Source organism: Aethalodelphis obliquidens, unplaced genomic scaffold (assembly GCF_003676395.1).
Source record: "Aethalodelphis obliquidens isolate GAN/ISIS:26980383/991018 unplaced genomic scaffold, ASM367639v1 scaffold64, whole genome shotgun sequence".
Taxonomy (NCBI): domain Eukaryota; kingdom Metazoa; phylum Chordata; class Mammalia; order Artiodactyla; family Delphinidae; genus Aethalodelphis; species Aethalodelphis obliquidens.
Genome location: NW_020838008.1, coordinates 388,799 through 411,780, shown reverse-complemented (window position 1 = coordinate 411,780; position 22,982 = coordinate 388,799). Strand labels below are relative to the sequence as shown.

At 56.3% G+C, this 22,982-nt stretch overlaps 2 protein-coding genes across 2 annotated transcripts in view; one reads left to right on the top strand and one right to left on the bottom strand.

Moving 5' to 3' along the window:
* DNAI1 (dynein axonemal intermediate chain 1) overlaps positions 1-20,448 on the top strand; it is a 60,505-nt gene extending 40,057 nt beyond the window's left edge. The window contains exons 13-20 of the mRNA XM_027088973.1: positions 7,393-7,640; positions 12,042-12,131; positions 12,261-12,348; positions 12,937-13,016; positions 14,190-14,338; positions 14,444-14,543; positions 16,964-17,149; positions 20,113-20,448. Of these exons, the coding sequence (XP_026944774.1) occupies positions 7,393-7,640; positions 12,042-12,131; positions 12,261-12,348; positions 12,937-13,016; positions 14,190-14,338; positions 14,444-14,543; positions 16,964-17,149; positions 20,113-20,211 (1,040 nt within the window). The 3' untranslated portion in view covers positions 20,212-20,448. The remainder of the gene's footprint in view (positions 1-7,392; positions 7,641-12,041; positions 12,132-12,260; positions 12,349-12,936; positions 13,017-14,189; positions 14,339-14,443; positions 14,544-16,963; positions 17,150-20,112) is intronic.
* A 57-nt stretch (positions 20,449-20,505) lies between these two features.
* ENHO (energy homeostasis associated) lies at positions 20,506-22,667 on the bottom strand. The gene is made up of 2 exons (XM_027088988.1): positions 22,345-22,667; positions 20,506-21,306 (listed from the first exon to the last, which is right to left on the bottom strand). The coding sequence occupies exon 2, from the start codon at positions 21,143-21,145 to the stop codon at positions 20,915-20,917; it is 231 nt and encodes a 76-aa protein (XP_026944789.1). The 5' UTR covers positions 21,146-21,306; positions 22,345-22,667; the 3' UTR covers positions 20,506-20,914.
* Positions 22,668-22,982: the final 315 nt, after the last annotated feature.

Genomic DNA, 22,982 nt, shown 5'->3' with positions numbered 1-22,982 from the left:
AGTGAGAATTTGGGTTTGTTGTTGGGTTTGACCCTGATGAGCTCAGCCCAGGGCTCCTTTTGCCTGGAATTCCCAGATGTGGATTCTCTGACCCTGCCAAATAAGACTTGGGCAGGGGTAGGCATGCACCCTAGGAAGGACTGGGGCCAAGGGTGGTCATCTGGAGCCAGGCCAGGAGCAAGCTGGTGAGGAAAAGAGCCCGGGCAACTACCTGCAACCGCACAGAAGCGATCACACCCGCCTCCCCTCGTGGCTGCTGGGTACCAGATGGTGGACATGTCAGGCTGCATATAGGGCAGAGACTGGGGTGCCCTCTAGGGCCAGGCTCCATGTCTCAGCAGAGTGAAGAAAGGCTGTCAGCAGGTGAAAGCAGATAGAGGAACACTGGAAGGCAAAGGAGGTAGTCTAGGAAGAGCTGGCCCACGGGGCAAAGCTGGGATGCAATTTTATCAGTGCACCTGCTGCACTGAAGGGGTGCTTTCCAGCCCATTAGGCAGTTCACGGCAGGGAAATGGGGACTCCTCGTGATCTGCTGGGCAGGGATGGTGGAACACATCCTAGACACTGTGTGGTCCTGACTGGCTATCACACAGGAGACAGGGAGGAAGCCTCCCAGCAGGACACATCTTAGAAAGTCAGAAGAGCCAGCTGTCCCTCAGCCCAGCCTCTGAGGAACAGCACCCTCAAAAGGGGCCAGAGTCAGGCCTTGAGTCCCAGCGCTAAACCCATTCCCACTCTGCCCCACCACCTCCTGGCCGGTCCGTCAGCCTGCCCAGGCCAGGGATGCACTTGTAGGGATTTAAATCTTTCCTGATCATTTATTTGTCAGCTTCACTAATTAAGCAGTGTTAATTTCATTTACTGAAAATGGAAATTCATCCACCTCATTTCTCCCTGTTCATCCTCCACACACAAAATCCATCACTCCTCAGCTGCAGGCTGTGTAAAATTTACAGGACTAATTATGTTGTCAGGTCTCTTTGTAAATACAGTCCATAAAGGCCACTGTGCTCACTGGGTTGTAGTGCAAGGGCATTCCCATTGTTAGTTTAATTACTGGTTAGTTATTTAGGTTCTCAAATGTTTGCCTCATTTTCCCTAAATCAAATTAAATGTCCCGCTTGATGTATTCTGTCTCCAAGGCTGTGCTCTTATTTCCCACACTGTTTAAATATGACTTCTAATCAGGTGAGGGCTCTTGGAAAAGCCCAGCTACCTGGAAGGCTGGATCCAGCCTGGCACCACCGTCTGTGGGCCACACTGGAGGTTTGGAACACTCTAGCACTGATGTACTTTCTTGGGGGCAGCCTTGGGCCAGTCCCCTGCCTTTGGAGACTGAAAATCCTAACCCAAGGGGCATATCTGTTCCTGGAGTCCAAGGTGGCAGGGCTGGGCTGTGGGAAACTGAGGGAGGGTTTCATTCTTGTCATCAGAAGAGCTGGGGATCATTGCCTCTATCCCCCTGACTTCTAGAGGGATTGCTTCCAAACCACCGCAGAAAAAGGTACCATCACAGGCCTGCAAGCCTGGTAACCGCCCAGCTGTGAGACCAAAGAAGGAGCCCAGAGAAAGTGACAGGGACACCCGCAACTTATTGGATAGGGAATCTTACAAGTCAGAAGCAAAACGTCCTGGAGCAACACCCACACCGTGTATGGCAGACTGCACACAGGACATGGCCACAATCCTTGCTGCTGGGGGAGGAGGCTACCATTTATAGGGGGAATTGGCATCAGGTTGGCTCATCAGTCGCCAGGGAAACCAGCAGCTGGGGCAGGGGGCAAGCACGTAGGTAGTTACTGATTAAGTCCTATGATTAAGAGAATTAGATGGTCATGGGAGTAAGGTGTAGGTGAAGCAGGGACTGGTTGATCAGGGGATGCGCAGAGAGCAAGAGAACAGCCATCCTGAGTGGCCTCTCCCTCTGATTCCTAAAAGTAGAGTTTGGGTCAACCTTCCCTGAAAGCCTACTGTATTAGTTTCCTACTGCTGAAGTAACAAATTACTGTGAACATGATGGCTTAAAACAACACAAATTTATTATCTTACAGTTCTGGAGGTCAGACATCTAAACTGCGTTTTGCTGAGCAAAAATCAGGTGTCAGCAGGACCATCCACTTCCCTGCTTTTCCCAGTTTGGAGGCTGCCCATATTTCATGGCTTGTGGCCTCCTTCCAGCTAGCAATTGCATCATTGCGATATCTGCTTCTGTTGTCACACCTCCTTCTCTGACTCTCCTGCCTCTTTCCTTCCCTTATAAGGACTCCTGTGATTACACTGGGTCCACCCGGATAATCCAGGATAATCTCCCCACCCCAAGGTCTTTAATTTAATCACATCTACAAAATCCCTTTTTCTGTGCAAAGTAACGTATTTATGGGCTCCGGAGATTAGGACATGGACATTTGGGGGGCATTATTATGCCTACCACAGCCCCCTCCGAGCGCCTTTTTCATGCCTTAAAAAGGGAGTCATTAAACAGCTGCTGCCTTAGAGTCAGTTCTGGGCTGGGTTCGTTTGGGAGCCACAGGAAGAGAGGAGGAGGCCTGCTGACCGACACTGTCTTGGTATCGTTGTCTCTGCAGCTTGGCATCTACTTCCCTCTGACCACGGACCTGGCTTTAGCCAGATGCCCCAACATGCCCTCTGTCTGCCTTGCCATCCCCGAATCCTGAGCAGAAGCCCAGGCTTCTCCTGACAGCCAGAACTCTCCAGAGTGATCTAGAGCTCTTCCTTGTAGGGCAGGGGTAGAGCTGTGATTGCCAGTCCAAGAAGGCATCCATCCATGCTACTCACTGGGCACTACTCTGCTAGGGTCCTGGCAGAGGGAGCTGAGGGCAGTGAGAGCTTTGGTCTATGGTGGAATTAAGCCACCCGTCTCCTGAGACCATGGCTTTCTGAGAAGCACCAGATCAGGCTCTATTAGGGAGTTGATTCTCCTCCCCCAAATCTCGTGGATCATTGAAGGTCAGAGTCAGGGAGGCCTTAGAGATTATCCAGCAGAGCAGGGTTAGCAGGAGGCAACTCTCTCACTGGAGAGAGTAAGCCTGCTGGGCCACGCCAGGGCAGGCTCCCTCACTCCATCCTTTGGTAGCAGGCTAAGGAAAAGACCTGCTCACAGTCACCTGTAATAATGCGGTACAGGTAGAGGAGTTCCTGGGGGTAGGGTGGGCACTCACAGAGGAGAGGCTGAACGGTCTAGAAGGCTTCCTGGAGAAGGGCAAAAGTGCAAAGTGGAGCTAAGGCCAGGCCAGCGGCCCTCTCCCCCTGTCTTGGAGTCACACACCACGTGGTTTCTCCTCCCCACCTCCCCTCCGCCCTCCCTCTGTCTTTCTCTCCCTTTCCCTTCCTCTATTCCTCTTTCCCTTTCACCCAGCCACACATACTCTCTGAAATCCTATGGCCTAGAATAACCCGGAATTCCTTCACTGGCCCCAGACTTCAGGGCTCCTGCCTCTTTATGTAATGGAGTGTGGAGTCGGGGGCTCCCATCTGTGTCACTGGGCCCTCCGGTCCTGCTGTGGGGAGCCAGGTAGTCTGTGGGATTCAGGACAAAGTACCCCAGGGCCCAGGGCCCAAGGCTCTGTGAGCCTTGAGCCTGATAGGATTCTATCTCTCACTGGGAACTGAGGTGCTGTAGGTGACCTTGATGCCAATGTCTTACTGGGACTGCTGGTGACCTGGCTGGCGGCATCGTACTGGGAATGATGGCAGGCTGGGCGATGATGTCACTAGGACTGCTGGTAGCCTGAGCAATGATATCACGTGGAGACCATTGGTGGTCTGAGTAGTGATGTCATTTTAGGACTTCTAGAAGACAAGATGTTGCTATCATGCTGGCACCGTTGCAGGTTAGGGCAGTGATGTCACATTGGGCACACTTAGAGAGTGGAACAGTGAGGTCTCATAGGGGGCTGGAGATGGGCATGAGAAGATCATAGAATAAGACAGAGTGGAGAGGAAGCCCCAGCCGAATGAGAATTTTTCTCTGCTTTCCTGGTGAGGTTTGGCAGACAAAGCCTTGAACTGGAATTCAGGAAACACATGGTCTAGCCATGATTAGAAGCTGTGATCTTTTTTTTTTTTTTTTGGCTGCATTGGGTCTTCGTTGCGGTGCGTGGGCTTCTCATTGCGGTGGCCTCTCTTGTTGCAGAGCACAGCCTCTAGGTGCATGGGCTTCAGTAGTTGCAGCATGTGGGCTCAGTAGTTCAGTAGTTGTGGTGCATGGGCTCAGTTGCTCCCCGGCATGTGGGATCTTCCCGGACCAGGGATCGAACCTGTGTCCCCTGCATTGGCAGGCAGATTCTTAACCACTGCGCCACCAGGGAAGTCCCGAGAAGCTGTGATCTTTATGTCGGGAGGGCTTGTTCGGTTGCAAATAGCAGAGACCCCTAGGGCCAGGTTAAGAACGGGAGGCTTACTGTCAGGATGCATGTGGCCTGGGAACGCAGGCAGGACTTCAGGCCTTAGTGTGGCTGGTTGCTCTCTGTGTCCCTGCCTCATGAAATCCACGCTTCTCTCTGCCAGAAGTTTTCTCTCGTCATGCCTGACTGCCCTGGCCCTTACTCATTCTCTAGTCCAAGATTCTGGAAGGATTGGCTGTGCCAGTCGCCCCACCACCCCAACAGGTCTGGTGCCCCCTTCTCCTCCTTCCTCCACCTCCATGTAAAGATCAGATTAGTGCCACTACCCTGAGCAGAGTAACTGCAGCGATAAACAGGCTATTGGGTGTGGCAAACACCAAGCAATGGGTCTAACGCACTAGGGGACACCATTCTCCCCTCTGGCCTCAGTTTACCCAGCTATAAAATCCAGGGGCCATAGTTCAGTGTCCAGTCCCAGTGGTTCTGTGAGTGGGTCAGAGATGTCCTCACTGCAGAGTTACTAAGCCGACCTAGGGTTTCCAACCCTCCTTTCCTGGTTCCACTGGTCACGAAGGCTGTGTGTGAGTGCAGGGGCACACAGTGCTGGAAGCGTGTCTAGAGAAAGTCATCACTGCTGTCCCTCAAGGGGCCAGATACCGTGGCACAGTGAGAGCAAGTGTGAGGTCATGCCTGCCTTTGCCCCTTGGTGCTATAAGGAGAGCATCTGAGAACTCAGCCTGAGCGTCACTCACCCAGCCACCCTGCCTTTCATTCGCCCTCTGGCCCGCCCACTCCCATTCTGTCAGTCTTGCCCGGCATCAAGGCCAGATTGGATGTCAAGGGCATCTACAGCTCACCTCTGGCCTGGCATTTAATACTTTGATTACCCAGCAAGGGCTTGCCCATTCAGCCACGGGTTCTGGCTCCCTGTCACCACACTAGGGGCTGCTGAGGGCAAGCCCACGTCTCCAGTGGGGTGTGTCTGTCCCTGCCAGGCTCAGCCCAGGGGGAGGCCCAGATCAGGTGCTCAGGATTTGGGTCATGAATTAAAGGAACGGCAAGTGACTGTCACACTGCCCGGTTCAAGCCCTTCTTGGTCTGGGTGGGAAAGACACTCCCCTCAGCCAACTGAATTCTCTCCCTGAATTCAAGAGTCAGCCCTTGGGGCCCAGCCTGGAGCCCTACGCGGTGAGGTACTGCCAGCCCCCATCCCCCACCTCAAGGCCAGTCTTTGAGATAGTGCCGGGCACAGGGTGACCCAACCTGGCTTTCCTCACTTTCCCCAGAGCAGAAGCATTTTCCTTCCTGAACCACTGCGTGCCCTCCCCGTGGCTCAGGCTGGACCCTTGTACCTTCCACTCCAGGGGCAGCCCCCTCCTTGCACAGGAAGACTCCCGTGCAGTTGATCAGGGGAGGGGTTCCTGACAGGAGTCCCAGAGCTGGTGACAGTTAGCCACGGCAAGGGAAGGTGGGCTCCCCCCGCAGACAGCTGCGCTGGTGGGCAGGCCGGCTGACCTCAGCTTCCAGCTCTGCCCACCTAAGGCCAGCCTGGCTCCTGGCTGCTCCCTGCTCCCTAACCCTGGCTCCCAGGAAGCATCCGCTGTGCTTGCAGAGTGCCCAGGGTGAGGATAGCTGGGACCTGGTCGTAGCTGGGCTCAGAGCCCAGGGAGCCCAGCCCAGACTGTCCCTGAGCCCAGCCCAGTCACCTGCTCCCTCAAGAAAGGGGCAGTCTTAGACACAAGACAGAGAGAATGACTCAGCAAAACTCACCAAGGGCTTCCCTGGTGGCGCAGTGATTGAGAGTCCGCCTGCCGATGCAGGGGACACGGGTTCGTGCCCCGGTCCGGGAAGATCCCACATGCCACGGAGCGGCTGCACCCGTGAGCCGTGGCCGCTGAGCCTGCGCGTCCGGAGCCTGCGCGTCCGGAGCCTGTGCTCCGCAACAGGAGAGGCCACAACAGTGAGAGGCCCGCGTACCACACACACACAAAAAAACTCACCAAGTTGGGGCTGCTTACCTATCCTTCCCGCCCATGGGCTCCTCACCTCAGGACTGGCCACTCTGGGAGGAGGGCCCAGGCCTGCAGTGGCCAGGGGCAGAGGAGATAGCCCTGGGGGGCTGGCAGAGCTAAAAGGCTGCCTTAGCATAGGGCCCCCAAGACAGGGGGCTGCTCTAGACTTCCACCTCTCCAGCTCTGGCTCTTCTGAGCTTGGGAAGGGTCCTGGGCTGGTGGCAGGAGAGCGGGAATGGACGGCTGGGACTATATTCCATTCAGTGACTGCATTATCCGGATGGGCGCCACGTGCGCGGAGCATGAAGGAGTGTGGGAGGCGTTCCCTTGCCGTGGGGCGGGCCGGGAGGAGGACATCTGCTGAGCGGTCCACTGTTGATCACCGAAGGCTGCGCCCAGGCCAGAGGGATAGCACTGTGGCCTATGGAAGTCTGACTGGCTGGCCTGGGACCTTTAGAATCTGGGAGCGTGCTTAGAGCTAGGGCTCAGGCTGCAACTGGGGACTGTGGGACCAGAGGGTCTGGGAAGATGCCCACAGGTGGCTAGTGTGGGACTCCTACAGGCAATTCCGTGTTAGTCCAGACTGAACCCCTATCCCTGGCTGGGGACGAGGGGTACATGGCCATTATCCCAGCACCTAAGGGCAGGAGATGGGCTGGGCATCTGGACCCTCTCTGAGGATACTGCTCCTTCCCAAGCCCACCCACATTCTTCACTTAACAACTCTTTGAGCCTGCAGCCCCCCCTTTCCTGTACCCCAGGGAGACTAAGGAGAATGTCCGTCCCTCAGATATGCCCGGTCACCTTATCTGTTGGATCCTCTCGTGAACCCTGAGAAGGGGGTGGGTCAAGTCGCATGATTCTGTCTCACGGACAGAGAAGATGAAGCCCCGAGAGGTCTCCCACGCTCTCTGTCAGAGGCAGGACTGGGCAGGGCTTGTCCACCCTGTGAGGGAGGGGCCGGGGCTTCCCCAGCAGGGACTGTCCAATCACCGCCGCCCTCTTCCCTGGGCCAGATGACTTCAGGAAGCAGAGCCGGGGCATGCTGCTTTTCTATAGCATGAAGAACCCCAGCTTCCCCGAATACACCTTCAGCAGCGAGAGCGGCATCCTGTGCCTGGACGTGCACGTGGACCACCCCCACCTAGTGGTGGTGGGCCACTACGACGGCAACGTGGCCATTTACAACCTCAAGAAGCCCTACTCCCAGCCCTCCTTTCGCAGCTCAGCCAAGTCTGGCAAGCACACAGACCCCGTGTGGCAGGTCAGCCCTGGACCAGGGTGGGAGAAGTGGGTGGGACTGAGTAGCGTGTGGGCCTGGGAGCCACTGGACGAGGGGCCTTGGGGAGGAGAGGGCCACAGGCAAGGGCATGCGGATGACAGCTACCAGCTTAGAGACCAAGGAGCTGGATGTGAGAAGGGGCAGAGAAGGGCACAGGCGAGGCGTCAGGAGGCAAGACGGTTTGTGGTAAGAGCTGGGGTCCGCTGCCTCAGAGCTCCCATCAAGCAGGGCCCATCTGTCTGCTAAGGATCTCGGATCTCTTAGAAGTAGTGGTCAGTGACTCAGAGCCCGTGGTGGGAAGCCCCCAGGGCCTGATGGGCTTCTGCTGAGTGTGTCAAGGGCTCCAAGGGTCTATGATCTTCCTCAGCTCCCCACAGGGGCTCTCTTCTGCCATCTGGGCTAGATTTGGGGAACTCCCAGATAGGGGTAGGCACTGCCCGTTCTCTGCCTTCTTGGTGGGGCTGTAAGGCCTGGTAGGTGATGTCTGTCCCTGAGGCTTCTGTGTAACACCCATCTTCTCCAGTCAGGCATAGAATGGGACCATTACCTAGTCACTGGGGCTAGATTTCACCCTGACTCTGTGTCTCCCATCTTATTGCGCTGGGAGTGGATTTCACAGTTTCATTCTCAGAGTCTCTTAGCTCTGGCTTTGCAGGCCCTTCCTCACTGTGTTCCAAAGGTCCCCCTCCTTCTGAGGCTGTGTACCCTCACCCCATGGGCAGGCCTGGGAGAGTCTAAGCATAGATTTCTGCCTCAAGTTGCCCAAGGCCTCTGGGCTCCTCAGGCAGTGCTGAGATCTGTCTTCTCACCTTCCTCTCCCCCTTGCCCTGACAGGGTCTGCAGGCAGGCTCTGCACCCCTGCCTGTCTGGCCCTGAGCTTCCTGAGTCATGTGGACACCCCAGGCACTGGCTCTCAGCTCCCAGACAGGCCTGAGCAGAGGGAGGGCTGTCCAGGCACAGGGGATATGGTGGCCTCTCAGCTTCATCCTTTACCCAGAGCTGGGGCACCCCCTCCCCCTAAACACCCTCCCCACAGTTCTCGACCAAAGCAGGAGCCCGACTTGCAGCCTCAGGAGTTCTCTCCTCTGAAAAGCCCACCTCCCCATTCATCGCGTCCAGGCCCGCAGAAGTCTCCAGACACGGGGAGGGTGTCTGCAGAGACTTTAAAGCCCAGGGCGAGGAGAAAAGACTCGCTTTGATCAAACTGAACCAGCACCAGCCCCGGCCCAGCTTTCCTAGCAAGGGCAGACAGCCCAGGGCCAAGCACGGAGCATCTCCGGGTGGCCTGACTATCCTCCTCAAGCCCAGGAGAGGGCGAGGGGCCAAGGCCAACTACCCTACTCCCACTCTGCTCTGTTCTCTGAATCAAGTCGCATGTTGGAGAGAGAAGTAGGGTGTGCAGGAGACACAGGTTCCCCTTCACTGGGCGGGTGCCAGGGACACTGGACGGGGTGGCCTTCTGTTCTCCCACCATCCTGTCAGGAAAACAGGGCTGCTGCCTTTGCAAAACCGAAGACTCAGAGTTCTTGGCTGGAATCAGGGCTTGCGACATGGGAGGGGCCTGCCTCTCACTCCTTTAATGACTTCCTGTTCTCTTCTTTCGCTCTCATTCCCTCCCTGCCTCCTCATTCATCCATTCATTCATCAACTCCTGCCTGTTCTCTCCTCTGGGAGCTGAGGATGCTCAGGGCTTGGTGTCTGGATACGGCAGCCACAGCTGAGCAGGATACGGAGTGTGCTAAGGAGGGCTCATGGGGGCGCTGAGGCTTGTCCAGATTGTCTGGGATGGGGACCAGGGGCCAGAGGGCCAGGGAGGTCTTCCTAAAGGAAGGAACACCTAAGCTGAATCGTGAAGAATGAGGGAGTATTCGTTAGATGAAGAAGGGTACAAAGGGGTCACGCGTGCACCGGAAAGACACGGGCAAGCAGAGGGGCCTGCTGGGCAACAACACACCGCGTGGAGCTCAGCGTCAGGGACTCCTGAGCTCAGTCGTGAGTGTGCTTCTCTAGCAAGTAGGAAGCTTGGACTTTGCATGTTAGTGGTCTCAAATGAAGTGTCAGTACAGAAGCCCGATGTATGAATAAGACGAGAGTGCCCAACCATCAGAGGGTTTGGGGCAGAGAAGTCCCACAGTCAGGTAGTGTCTTGGAGATGTCCTCTGGCCACGGCATGAGAGATCTTGAAGCCTGAGCTACAACAGGGGCAGTGGAGATAAAAATGAGGAGGTAGGGTTGAGAGCTGTCGAGGCAGTCAAATCATGAACAGGAAACGACTGATTGGATATGGGGAAAAGGAAAAATTGGTGACGGTGCCTGGGACTCCGGCTTGGGGGACCCAGTAGGAAATCCATGGATTTCTGGCCGGAAGTTAATATAAGAAGCCAGAGGAGGAGACGTCCTACCGGCAGTTGACTGTATATCCTGGAGCTTGAAGAAGAGCCAGGCTGACGAATGAGGCGTCAGAGACATCAGAGTCTAAGTCCTTCTCAACGGGACTGTGTCTTGGGAGGAACGAGATAGGTTGTTTTAGATCTCAGATGCCAGGCTGGGGGCAGACGGACTTTGTTCCGTTGGCAGCGGGGAGCCATGGAAGGTTTTGGAGCCAGGGAGAGAACCGTCTGTCCGAAGGAGAGTGCAGCCCTGTTCAGGCCCCGCTGTGAAGCCTCAACCACGACACTCTGCAGGGTGTGTGTGTGTGTGTGTATATTCTGTGCTACACGGGGGAAGGGAAGGGGGCAGGAAGGATATGAGCAGACCCCTGGGGTCAAACATGCCTGCCCTAATCAGATAAGGCAAAAGAGAAGGAATTGGTGAAACAGGCCTCCGTCTCCTCCCTACCACCTGCTTCCTGGGCATTCATGTATTGTCTTAACCCCACTTCCACCTGCCCCCTCTTGGCCCTCTTTATTCCTACCCTCCCACCTGGACCCCAGGAGCACGTGTGTGACTTGCACACACACACGCACACACACACGTACATGGCTCATTGCATATACACACACACACCACCCCCCAGCTGGGCATCAGGCTGCTAAGTGGGGTGTGAAATACAATTTCCGTGCACACTGGCGCCGCTCATTAAACACTTCCCTTGGCAGCTCCCTCGCGCCTCTTACAGCCTGGCCTTTGACACCCCCTGTCCCCTCCCCCCTTTAAAGGGACTGCCTTTACACAGAAGAGGAAACGGTCTCAGCATCAGGGCTGCTCTGACTTGTGCCTCACAAGCTCTGTGGTGTTCTAGGCCCCCCAGTGAACGCACAAAAGAGCAGCCTGCCCAGACAGACCCAGGCGGGACTGGGTCTGCCCTCCTGCAGCTCTGACCAGTCAGGCCTGGGGCGTGGCCCCGGAAGAGCAATGCCCTCCCCGCTACACACACCCCTCAAGGGCCAGGTGACAACTGTGGTTACAGGCAGCAGCCCTGGGTTCCTGTCCTCCCTCACTGGGCCTCTGCTTGTGACAGGGGGAAGGGACAGTGGCCCCAGCACAGGAGGCCTGGAGGGAACTGGAGGGTGGGAAGATCTGGGCACCCAGCCCTGCCCCAGCTCTCCCGGACGTGGCTTGGCCAGGCCTCCACATCTGGCAACAGAAACTTGAGCCTCAAGCGTGTCATCTTCATAAGACGACAGCTCTGTCTCCCAAACACTTTCGCATATGTTTGCTTCCAGCCCAGAGAAGATGGGTGGGGCAGGATTATTAACCCCAATTTGCAGATGGAGAAATGCAGCTCACATCTGAGATCTGGGAGCAAGATTCTGGAAGCAGGGGCTAGTGGTGAAGTGAAGTTGGGAACAGAAGAGAGCCGCCTAGAGAAGGCCAAGCCTGGATGGGGAGGGTGGTGGAGGGAGGCTGTTCCTCCCCACTGCCCAAGGAAGCAGGAAAAAGCCTCCCGAGAGCCTTGCCACCCTGATTCCTAGCATGATGGTAATACTGAGGATATCAGCGAATAATATTTATTGAACACTTCATATTTGCAGTGTTCTGGCCTAAGGGCTTCACACTCATTGTTTCATTTATTCCTTACAACAAGCCCATGCTATCATGGCTCCTGTTTTGTAAATGAGGAAGCTGGTTGATGGGCTCTGTCCTTCCCAGGCTCTGTAAGGAGGTCAAACCCAGAGCCACTGCCTTCTTACAACTGGGCTCCTAAAACTCAACCCAGGGAGGAACCGGGCACCTCCAGTGCTGAGCCCGGACACTGGGCAGTGCCCCGACTGGCCTGCTGCCTCAGGATGCTCAGGGAGAGAGAAATGAGTGGAAGGAGGGAGGGCGGGGAAATCAGGGGATTCTGAGATATGGGCTCCCAGAACTGGCTTCTGGACCTCAGACGGGTTCTTGAGGGGCCCTAACCCAACACCCTAGAGCTCACAGTTTGGGATGTTTCAGGTCAAGTGGCAGAAGGATGACATGGACCACAACCTTAACTTCTTCTCTGTATCATCTGATGGCAGGATCGTGTCTTGGACGCTCGTGAAGGTGCCTGTTTCCCAGAAAGGGTCATGCCGGGGTGGAGAGAGGGAGTGGGGGGAGATGAATGACAGAGGGACCCCCAACCTTGCCGGTCCAGGCCCACCCATGTGCTTCCCCCTCCCTGTGTGACTGCAGAGCGAGCTGGTTCACACAGATGTCATCAAGCTGAAGGTGGAGGACAGCACGACCGAGGGTCTCGAGGGCTTGCAGATACACACAGTGGGTAAGAGCCCCAGCCCCTCACATCCACGCCTGGCCACGTCACCCCAGCCCATGAGGTGTCTGGTCCTCCCTCTTTCTGCCGCACCGTGCCTCCACTTGTGCCTGACCGGAGGTAATGAGAAAGCCTGGCCCAGTGCACCCAGCCCTTGGCCATTTGCAGACCCTCCCTGTTTATGCAGATTGGGTGCTGTTATGCAGATCAAGCCCTGTTTATGCAGATCAGGTCCCTGTTTGCCCAGATCCTCTCCCTGTTTACTCAATTCCTCCCCTGTTTATGCAGACTAGAACCCTGTTTGCACAGACCATATCCCTGTTTGCAGACCCTGTCCCTGTTTACCCTGACCCTGACCCTGTTTAACTCAATCCCTGCCTTGTTTATCCAGGCCCCATTCCTGTCTGCAGAAGCCCTGGCCCGTTTGCAGAGTCCCAACTGCCCGGGACAAGCTGCAGGCCAGAGACCCAGTTTCTGTTTGCCTGGCTGGCCCCAGCCGTCCCTCACAAGCACCTGGGCTCAGGCCATCCTGGGTAGAGGAGGTGCTGGGAGCCTCCCTCCCAGAACTGGCCTAAAACTGTTCCCTCTTCTCCCAAGGCTGTGGCACTGCCTTTGACTTCCACAAAGAGATCGACTACCTGTTCCTAGTGGGCACAGAGGAGGGGAAAATCTACAAGGTGAGGCAGCACTGCCCTCAATGCCAGCTCCTTACAGGGCCTCTTAGACCTGGGAGCTTATCATTCTCAAAAGACCCTCGGACAGATCTTAGGGCTCATCAGTTCTGGAAGGCTTCTTGCGGGAAGAGAACGCATTTCTTGACCTGCTTGGGTGGCGGGAAGAGTGGCCGAGTGCAGGAAAGGGGATGGAGAACCTAGAAGGTGACTTTGGCCCAGCCCAGCATCCTTCCCTCTGGGTCCTGCTCCCTTCCTGGGAGTGGAGGTTGGGGGGCTTGGAACATTCTGGGGAGACTTCCTGGAGGAGATCTGAACTTGAGCTGAGCTTCCAAGGCCAGGTAACAAGAAAATTTATCTCTGAATACCGGGTTCATCCCAGCCGGCAGCGGGATGGAACTTCAGGGCCAGTTTCTGCCAAGTCTCAGTGTTAGTAGGTGAACATCCTTCTGAACCTTCATCCACCCAGAAATAGCTCTGCTGCAAGCTTTTCTTAGGCTCTGAGACTCAGAATGTTAATTACAGGCCGCCTCAGGGAGCCCCTGAGGCCCAGGCAGAGCTGGTCTGAATGTAAAAGAGGTCCCCACCCCCACCCCCCTCCCAGTGGCCGTGCGGGAGAGAGGAAGAGGCTAGTTGGCCACTCAGTCTCCTGGAGGGAGGGTGTGAGGGGCCTGCTGGTCAGGGCAAGAAACCGAATGAGAAATCGTGAGATTGGGACTTGCTGCAGGCTCTGTACCTGCTCTCACCTGGGCAATGTGGGATGTTTATCACTGCTGCAAGGCTTCTGTCCGTGCAGGTGGATCCAGCACTCTGTCTGCCCGTCCACAGGCCTTGGTCTGGACACAGGCGAGACACCACACCTCCCCCAGGGCCCCTTACACCTGCTCTGCCTGGGTTCAGGGAGGGAAGGCCTTTTCTGCCAGACCTGGAATCCTCTGGGCAGACTTCCCTCACCCTCCAGGAAGACTCCCCTGCCCAGCCCTTTAAGCCCCTCCTTTCTCTCTGGTTGCTTTGAGGGTGAGAAATGCAGCCGAGAGCTTGGTCCCAGCTCAGCTGTGACAGTGATGTGGGGCGAGGACAGAAGAGGAATCTCAGGGCCTGACCCTTTAGGGCCCCCAGGGAAGTGGTGGCTGCTGGCCTCTCTCACTCCTGAACCCCGCTTCCCCACCCTCACCCCAGTGCTCCAAATCCTACTCCAGCCAGTTCCTCAGCACCTATGACGCCCACAGCATGGCAGTGGATGCTGTGTCCTGGAACCCCTACCACACCAAGGTCTTCATGTCCTGCAGCTCCGACTGGACCGTGAAGATCTGGGACCACACCATCAAGTGAGGGGCCTGCCCTCCCTCAGGCACCACCCTGGGCTGGGGCCGGCGGGGCTCTGGCACCGTAAGCCCTCTGTGCCCTGAGCTTTCCACCCCTCCCCCCTGCAGGACCCCGATGTTCATCTATGACCTAAATTCAGCCGTGGGCGACGTGGCCTGGGCCCCATACTCTTCCACTGTGTTTGCAGCAGTCACCACCAATGGGAAGGTGAGCGCACCCTTCCTGACCCAGCTGACCCCCTACTGAAGGTAGGATGAGCTGTCTCAAGGTCTCCCTCCTGGAGAGCCCACGCCATGCCCAGGTCAGGTGGGGGAAGGCAGAACATAAGGACTGTGTATCCTCAAGGGCCAGGCCACCCAGGGCCCTGTCAAAAGAGGGATCATTCATCCCATGAGGCCTGGAGGAGAGAATGGGGCTGTTCACCTTGAAGGAGAGAGCACTCTGGGGGTTAAGGTGCCATGAGGAGCAGTTATCCTCTCTGAGGGCCCTGGGGAGGGAGCTGCAGGGTGGCAGGTGCCAACCTGATGTAAGGAAAAACTTCTGAGCCAGAGTTGATCTGTGACGGAAATAGTGTCTGAAAGCCAACAAGGTCCCCATCCCTGGGAGTGTGCAAGCTGAGTCTGAGAAGGGGAGATGGAAGGGGCTCTATGCCGCAATGAGAGTTGGTGAAAGTTCAGAAACAGTTTGTGAGAAAATTCTTCTGCAGTACATTTTCCTTTTGGACTTTGATATAAACTGAGAAGCACCTACCAGAAAAGAATATAGTGATTAACGCATCACCCTCGAGTCAGTCATCTATTTGCTGAACAAATGCGTAACCAAGGGTCAACTGTGGTTCCCAGCTCCAGGCCAGGGCCTGGTGATTCAGGTTCCTGCTGTCACAGAACTTACGTTCCAGTGAAGGGAAAGAGACAAAAGGAACAACAACAAAACCCCCAATAGATTTAAGTGCTAGGCAGAGATGAAAAGAGGATGATGTATGTACACCCATGTTTGTAGCAGCATTATTCATAACAGCCAAAAAGTAGAAACAACCCAAATGTCTGTCAACTGATGAATGGGTAAACAATAGGTGCTATATCCACAAGGAGTATTATTCAGTAATAACAAGGAATGAAGTACTGATGCATGCTATATCATGAATGAACCTTGAAAAATGCTTAGGTTAAGAAGCCAGTCACAAAAGACCAAACATTGTATGCTTCCATTTATATAGGTCTAGAATAGGCAAATCTATAGGGACAAAGTAGATGTGTGGTTACCTAGGGCTAGAGGAGTTGGGAGAAAACGGGGAATGACTTGGTAATAGGTATAAGGGTTCTTTTGGGGGTGATGAAAATGTCCTAAAATTGGTTGTGGTGATGGTTACATAACTGTGAACATACTATAAAAGAGGAATTGTATACTTTAAATGGGTAAATTTTATAGTATGTGAGTTCTATCTTCACAACACTGTTATATCTTTAAAACGAGAGAGAGTGATGTAAAAGAAAAGGACTCGGTGGTTTCTTAGATAGAGTGGTCAGGGAAATCTTCTTTAAAGAGGTGACATTCAAGCTGAGAGCTGAGTCGCGGGGATGCATTCCAGACAGAGGAACAGCTAGTGCAAATGCCCTGAGGGGAGAATTAGCTGGAAGGGTTTAAGAAACAGGCAGGTAGGGTGGCTGGGGTCTAGTAGGCAAAGGGGTGAGAGCCTGAGATGAGAGCAGACAGTGCAGAATCTAGAGTAAGCACATCTGGATTTTATGTAGTGTGCCCAGGGAGACTATCGGAGGATTTTAGATTTTTTAAAGGTAAGTATGGCTGCTGCATGAAGGATGGATGATAGAAAGGCAAGAGCTGAAGCAGGAAGACCAGTTAGGATGCTGCCACAGTCATCTAGGCAAGAGTTGCTAATGGTTCGGACTTAGGATGCGGTAAAAATAAGATCAAACATTTATTGAGCACCGTTTTTTTTTTTAAACAGTTTTATTTTATTTTATATTTATTTATTTGGTTGCACCCGGTCTTAGTTGTGGCAGGCGGGCTCCTTAGTTGCAGCTTGCCAGCTCCTTATTTGTGGCATGCGAACTCTTCGTTGTGGCATGCATGTGGGATCTGGTTCCCTGGCCAGGGATCAAACCTGGGCCCCAGGCATCGGGAGTGCGGGGTCTTATCCCCTGCGCCACCAGGGAAGTCCCTGTTGAGCACCTTTATGACATGCACTGTCTGAACACCTGACATATATTAGTTGGTAGAAAACCTGGCTCTGCCACTTACTGGCAAGTTAGCCTTAAGAGCCTTTTTCTCGTCATTTATAAAATGGGGATAATAACAGAACCTACCTTATAGAGTGGCTGTGAGGATTATAATTCGATGATGCAACCATGTGACACGCTTGCCCAGAGTCTAGTACATAGTAAGTGCTCCATAAATGGCAGCTGCTCTGTTAATTCTGCATAGACTTAAATTTTTTCCTAAACGTTTTATCCCCATTCCCTCAACCACAGGAGAAACAGAGACACAAATTGCCTCTCACACTGCCTAGGCTTCTGTCGACTTTCCCCAGAAAGTTCAGGGGCAGTTACTCTGAGGTGGGCGACAGGGGTCTCATTTCCCCGAGTGTGCTGACACCCACCTCTTCACAGACCCACGTGTTTGACTTGTCCATCAACAAGTACGAGGCCATATGCAACCAGCCTGTGGTGGCCCGAAAGAAGAACAAGCTCACCCATGTGCAGTTCAACCCCATCCACCCCATCATCATTGTGGGCGATGATCGTGGGCACGTCACCTGCCTCAAGCTCTCACCCAATTTGCGCAAGATGCCGAAGGTACGGTTTTGGGGAGTTTGGGCTGCCGTGAGAGAAAGTCTCCAGGATGGCAGGGGGTTGAGAGAAAGGGGAGGAGCCAGGGGGTGGCCCCCAGGTTTCTGGCTTTGGGGGCCCAGGGTAAGGGTGGTGTCATCGCCCAAGTGAGGAGCACAGGGGAAGCAGGAGACAGATCAGTTCTGACATGCTGAATCTGAGTTACCTGTGGGGCCCCCAGGTGGAGACATCAGGTAAGCAGGTGACTATGAGGACCCGAAGCCTGGGGGAAGCACACGGGCATCATTGGCTTGTTTGGTGTCATGCAGGTAGGGGCTTGAGGCCTAGTTTCTGCTTCATTGGCTGGGCTCGCACAGGGCTTCTGAACTGGGAGCTCCGGGTCCACACGGGAAGTAGGAAATGAGCCATGAGGAGGGTAACTAGGTCAGCAGCTAGGCAGTCCTCCTTTTGAGCTCTGGTTCCTTTCTGGAATCTCTAATGATCCGGAGGCCCTGCCTAGAGCCCAAGGGCCCTGAATACAGGCCACCAAGCCCAGAGCCATGACCTCGAAGTCTAGCTCTCAGAGTCCCAATTCAGACTTAAGAACCCAGGCCTTAGAATCCAGCGCCCAGAGGTCCAACTTAAAAATCCAGCGTCCAAAAACCTAGAGCCCAGTCCTGTCCATTTGGGCGCTAGGAGAGAAAATGGAATTTGCTTCCTGCCAGGTTCTGGGCCAGCATCAGAGCTGGGCCGGAGCTGGGCCATGTTGCCCTGATGACTGTACCCCCTGATTGCAGTTTGAGGCATTTACTTGCAGTCTGAGGCAAGAGCAGGGGCCTGTCTCTTTCAACTGCTGCCTACCAAGGCAGGGGCCACCGCACTAACCCTCTCGCACCAGCCTGGCCTATTCCCCACCAGGGCCAGGGAGGCAAGGGCTGGGAATTTGGCCGGGCCTGTAATTGTAGCCAGCTGGGGGAAGGGGTGAACTTGGCTATAAATACTCAGAAGGCTGCTGAGTGCCTGCAGCTGTGGCCCAGAGGCCGTGGTGGGCTGGGGGTGGGATGGGATGGGATAGGATGGGGGGTGGGGGGGGGTTGGGTGTGGTCTAAAACTCTGCTAAGCCCAGCTAGCTGGCCTCAAGGAGGGGGAAGAAGGCAGTATAATTTGTGGAACAGATAAAATCTGCTCTTAATTTAGTGAGGAGAGAAACCCAGGCTTGAGCTAGGAGAGCTGGACAGCCCTGTGGGAGGGATGGTGGTGACCCCTTGGGGCTGGGGTATGACCATCACACCTTGAAGGCAGTAGATCTGGGTGGGGGCCTGCCCTGCCCACTTTGACCCAGGGATGCAAGGATCTCCCACAGTCCCAGCTCCTCTCAGAGCAATGCTCAGCATCTATATCTCTGAGGACCTGAGGACACGGGTACCTGGGAATCAGAGGACCTGAGCAGGTGATAGCTGGGGGCTAGTTCTTGGGTGGATTGGCAGTTCCTGTGAAATCGCCACCTGACTCTGTTAGCAGCCAAGTGATTCGGGCCAAAGGAAGTCCTCTGGGCATCCCTACCGCCCCTCTCTGCAGTCTGCAGTCTCCCTGATCTTCCCAAGAGGGCTTGGCCACAGAGGCCCGACTTCCCAGCCCAAGGAGCTTCCCAGGATTGGTGTCAGAGCCCAACTTGTCAAAGGTCAAGGCCTACTTTCCCCAACTGCAGTATAGATAGAAACAGTTTGGGCAGAACTTGCCCAAAGTCATATAGGGAGTTAATGACAAAGCTGGAACTAAAAGCCAGATCTCCTGACTCCCAGGAGGTGAGGTGAGGGCAAGAGAACACGAGGTTAATTTGGGAGGGAGAGGGGGGTGAGAGAGAAAAAGACATCTTTGTCCTCTGCCTCAGGAATGCAGAGGTGAGCCGGGGAGTGGCAAAGGCACTGGGCCGCACGGGGAGGGGGAGACAGATTTGGGAACAGGGGCAGGGGTCACACCAGGAGGAGATCTGAGTTCCACAGGGTGGCAGCAGGCAAGATGGGGCCAGGAAGGGGCCTGCTGGCCCTGCATTCTCCTCCCACCTCACAGCCCGGGCCAGATCCACGCTGGGCCCTCAGCAGGCAAGGCTGGGGCAGGTGCCAGTGAGCAGTGGGCACAGGTGGCTGAGAGGGCAGGGGCCCGGGCACAAAGGGAAGGCAGGAAATGGCAGCTGCCCCAGCCTAGCCCACACCCCACCGCCTGGACAGACGGGAGGATGGCACTGGTGCTGGTCTGCCAGGGAGCTCTCAGGGCCTGAGTGACACATACCCCAGTGTCCCAGCTCTCTTTTTCTCAGGGCCCAGCTTACCAGCTAAAGGATTAGAGTGGCCTGTAGGCAGGGGTGAGGGGTCATAAATTCAGGACCCGCCCTTCTGAGGGACAGTCCCAGCCAAGGACATCTGGAACCACACGGGATATCCCATCAGCCCTCCTGGGTCTCCTGACACCTGCCCCCACCCTGGGTATGTCTGACACAGCGGGCCTGGCCCCAAACGGTACCCCACTCCCAACCTGACCTGAAAGTGCTAGGTAACAGTACTAGGTGAGGGCACCTGTGGCTTTGTCCACACTCTTTTCCCTCCACAAACACACACCTCTTAGCTCCGTGTTAGGACTCAGCCAGGGACCTTCCTGTGGGAAGGGTGCTCCCAACAGGTAGAGGCCCTGGGCTACAGCTCTTCCTGGCTTCCCCCACTCCTCCCAGCATTAGGATCCTACGTTGATCGGAGGTTCAGAAACACAGCTGGATGTCTCTTGCAGGCCTCAGCTGGGCCCCTGCCACCCAACCTGGGATGGGGAAGGATCCTTGTGGGGGTTGGGGGCGGCAGGCAGGGGTCCGGAATCTAATTGGGCAGGAGAGAGGCGTGGCACAGCTGCCTAAGCTGGGCACAGGAGGTGGTGCTGGGAAGTAGAGAGAGGTGGCCCATCCCTCACCATTCCTCCCCCATGTGTACTTCCCTTTTCACCAGGAAAAGAAGGGCCAGGAAGTGCAGAAGGGTCCAGCTGTAGAGATCGCAAAACTGGACAAACTGCTGAACCTGGTGAGGGAAGTAAAACCCAAGACCTGAGGGCCTGGCCCCAGGGCCTGGCCCATGTCTTGAACCCCGTACTTGTAGCACCTGACCCTGGTACCCCAGCCCAGGCTTAGCACCCAGTATGTGTGCGACCACACCCCTGATCAGGTCCCAGCACCTGCCCTTAGCACCCTGCTCCAGCCTGGTCCCAGCACCTCACCCCAGGATTTGGCCCTCAACCACCATTACCCCCTCCTTCTCTGTGCAAATAAACTTGTGTCTGGAAGCCCACCCACAACCTTTCATTTTGCTACAGCAAGGCCCCCAGGAAGAGGAGAAAATCTCAGGGTAGAGCCATAGTTCCATTTATTATCCAGCAAACAGTAGGAGGACCAGAGAAGGGGCCCAGCCTGGACACCCTCCCATTATTGCCATGGATTGATTCCCCAACCTCGAGGGCCTGGAGGCGCTTGGCCTAGGGGGCGGTGGACCCAGCCCCCACCACTGGGATGGAGCAGAGTCCAGATGGCCCTGGCCCTAGCACCAACTCATGAATCCCCCACCCCAGGCCTGTCTACCGAGGGCCAGCAGAGCCCCTCTTGGAGCCAGGCCGACCAGACTCTGGGCTGCTGGGTCCAGCTCCAGACAGGCTGGACTCTGAGTTCTGGACCCCAGGCTGGCTGGACCCTGGGATCCCGATTCCAGGTTCCAAGTGGGGTGGACTTAAGTCCCAGACTCCGGGCTAGGCCAGGGGCCTTCAGGGCTGCAGCAGGTAGCTGCCTTCATGGCTGAGCTTCTGGGGCGGGGGCGCCTTCTCGGGACAGGGGCCGGGGCTGGAGTTGGGACTGGATTCGGAGAGGGAGTCGATGTTGGCAGAACGGGAGTGGCAGGCCCAGCAGAGAATGACCCAGAGCAGCAGCAGCAAGAAGCCTACGAGGCCGTTGCAGATGATGGCGATGAGGGCCCCCTGGGAGATGGCTGCCCCCATGACGGGCAGCACCCTCAGACAAGCACAGACTGAGAAGCTGCCTCAATGGCAAGGCCCATGCCGAGGCGGAACTCCGGTACACCCGGCCTTCCAAGGAGGCTGTCCTGTCCACACACTCAATGATTCCCAGACAGTGAAGACGTCCGCCTGCAGTTCTCAGCCTGTGGGGAGTACAGAGCAAAGGCAAAGGGTGGTGAGGAGGAAGGGGTGGGGTTAGGCCTAGGAGGAGAGGCGTAGGGAAGACAGCCCGCTCATACACCTCTGGCCTCCCAGCAGGCCTCAGTACCCCGCAGAGCCAACACCTGGCTCTGGGCACCTGGATGGGGGTGTGGCTACTGTGGGGAAGCTGCATTAGGCAGCCTATAACTCATTCTCCTTTTGACCAGTGGGCATGGCCGGACCCTGCCCACTGAACATCCAGCCCTCAGAAGAACTGTGTGAGTGGGTGGGATTGAGGAAGCCCAAGGCCTTGAAGGATGGGCACTGTGACCAGCTTCGACATGGCCTGGGCACCTCCCCTGACTCAGGACTCCAGCCAGCCAGCCCAGGAGACCTCCAGAGGCGCCAGCTCACACAGAGGGAACTTTGTGGAGGCCTGGCAGGCATGTGTGGGTCTGTGTTATCTAAGACTGTGTACCTAGGTGCACCTCTCTGTGAGACTGTCTCTCCAGGTCAGGTGCGTGTGTCTGTGTGTCTGGCCCTTACTCTGTCCCTTGGTTCCCTTGCCTGGATCTGTGCCTCTGCCTCTGTATACCCACCTCCGTCTCTGTATACCCACCTCCGTGTGTACCTGTCTGTCTCTCTGTAGCTCTCTTTATATCTGTCTCTCTCTGTGTCCCCATCTCTGAGTCTATAAGGGTCTCTCTTGTGTCTCGTTTCTCTCCCAGTCTATTTCTTTGTGTATCTCTGTATCAGTCTCTGTGTGTCTCTTTCTCCCTGTCTCTGTGTGTATGGGTCTCTTGTGTCTCCGTCTCTCTTTCTTCCCCGCTGTGTGTCCGTCTGTCCCCGTGGACGTGTCTCTATCCCCTCTCCGTGCGGTCTGTCTCTGTAGTTCTGTGCGTCTCTTGTGTGTGTCTGTCTTTGTGTGTGTGTCTCTTTCTCCCCGGCTGTGTCTCTGTCTCCGTGTGTGTCTATGTCTCTTCATCTCCGTCTCTGGTTTTCAACGCCCCCCATGCCCGTGGTGGGAGGGCCCCTCTTACCTGAGTTGAGCCCGGTGCGCGCCCGCGGGAGGGTCCGGGGCAGCGGGATGCAGGGCGCCGACTGCTGCTCGGGAGCCTGCGGGCGGGGAGCAGCGGGAGGCGGGCAGGGGTGACTTCCCCTCCCCCCGACCCTCCCCCTCGGCAGCGCAGCCTCCGCCGGCCGCTCCCGCGGCGGCGCGACCGGGGCGGCCTCTGCCGCGGGCGGTCTGCGGCGAGCAGGGACCTCCTCCCCCTGGGGCGGCGCCTCCTCCGCGGCCGAGGCCGCTCGCCTGCTCGCACGGCGGCGCTCGGGCGGCGGCGGCCGTTTGGGCGCGGGGCTCGGCTGGGCTCGGCTGCGTTCGGCTACGTTCGGCTGGGCTCGACTGGTCTCCCGGCTGGGCTCGGCCAGGCTCGGCCGGCAGCAAAAACAGGGAAAGAGCCCCGCCTTCTCGGAGGCCAGCGGCCGGCGGCCTGTCGGAGGAGGAGCCATCCCTCGCAGCTGCCGCCAGTTAATTGGCTGGCCGTGCCAGGCTCCCTTGCCATTGGTTGTGCGCCGGTGTGAAGACTGGCCCGCCCCTTGTGCAGGCGGGGCGGGGGCGGGAAGAGGGCTGAAGGGGCTACTCAGTGTGGATCCCTCCACTGGGGGGAAGGGGGCGGGG

What these genes read in the sequence shown, in the direction of transcription:
- ENHO (XM_027088988.1), bottom strand. Translation starts at nt 21,145, where the DNA reads ATGGGGGCAGCCATCTCCCAGGGGGCCCTCATCGCCATCATCTGCAAC.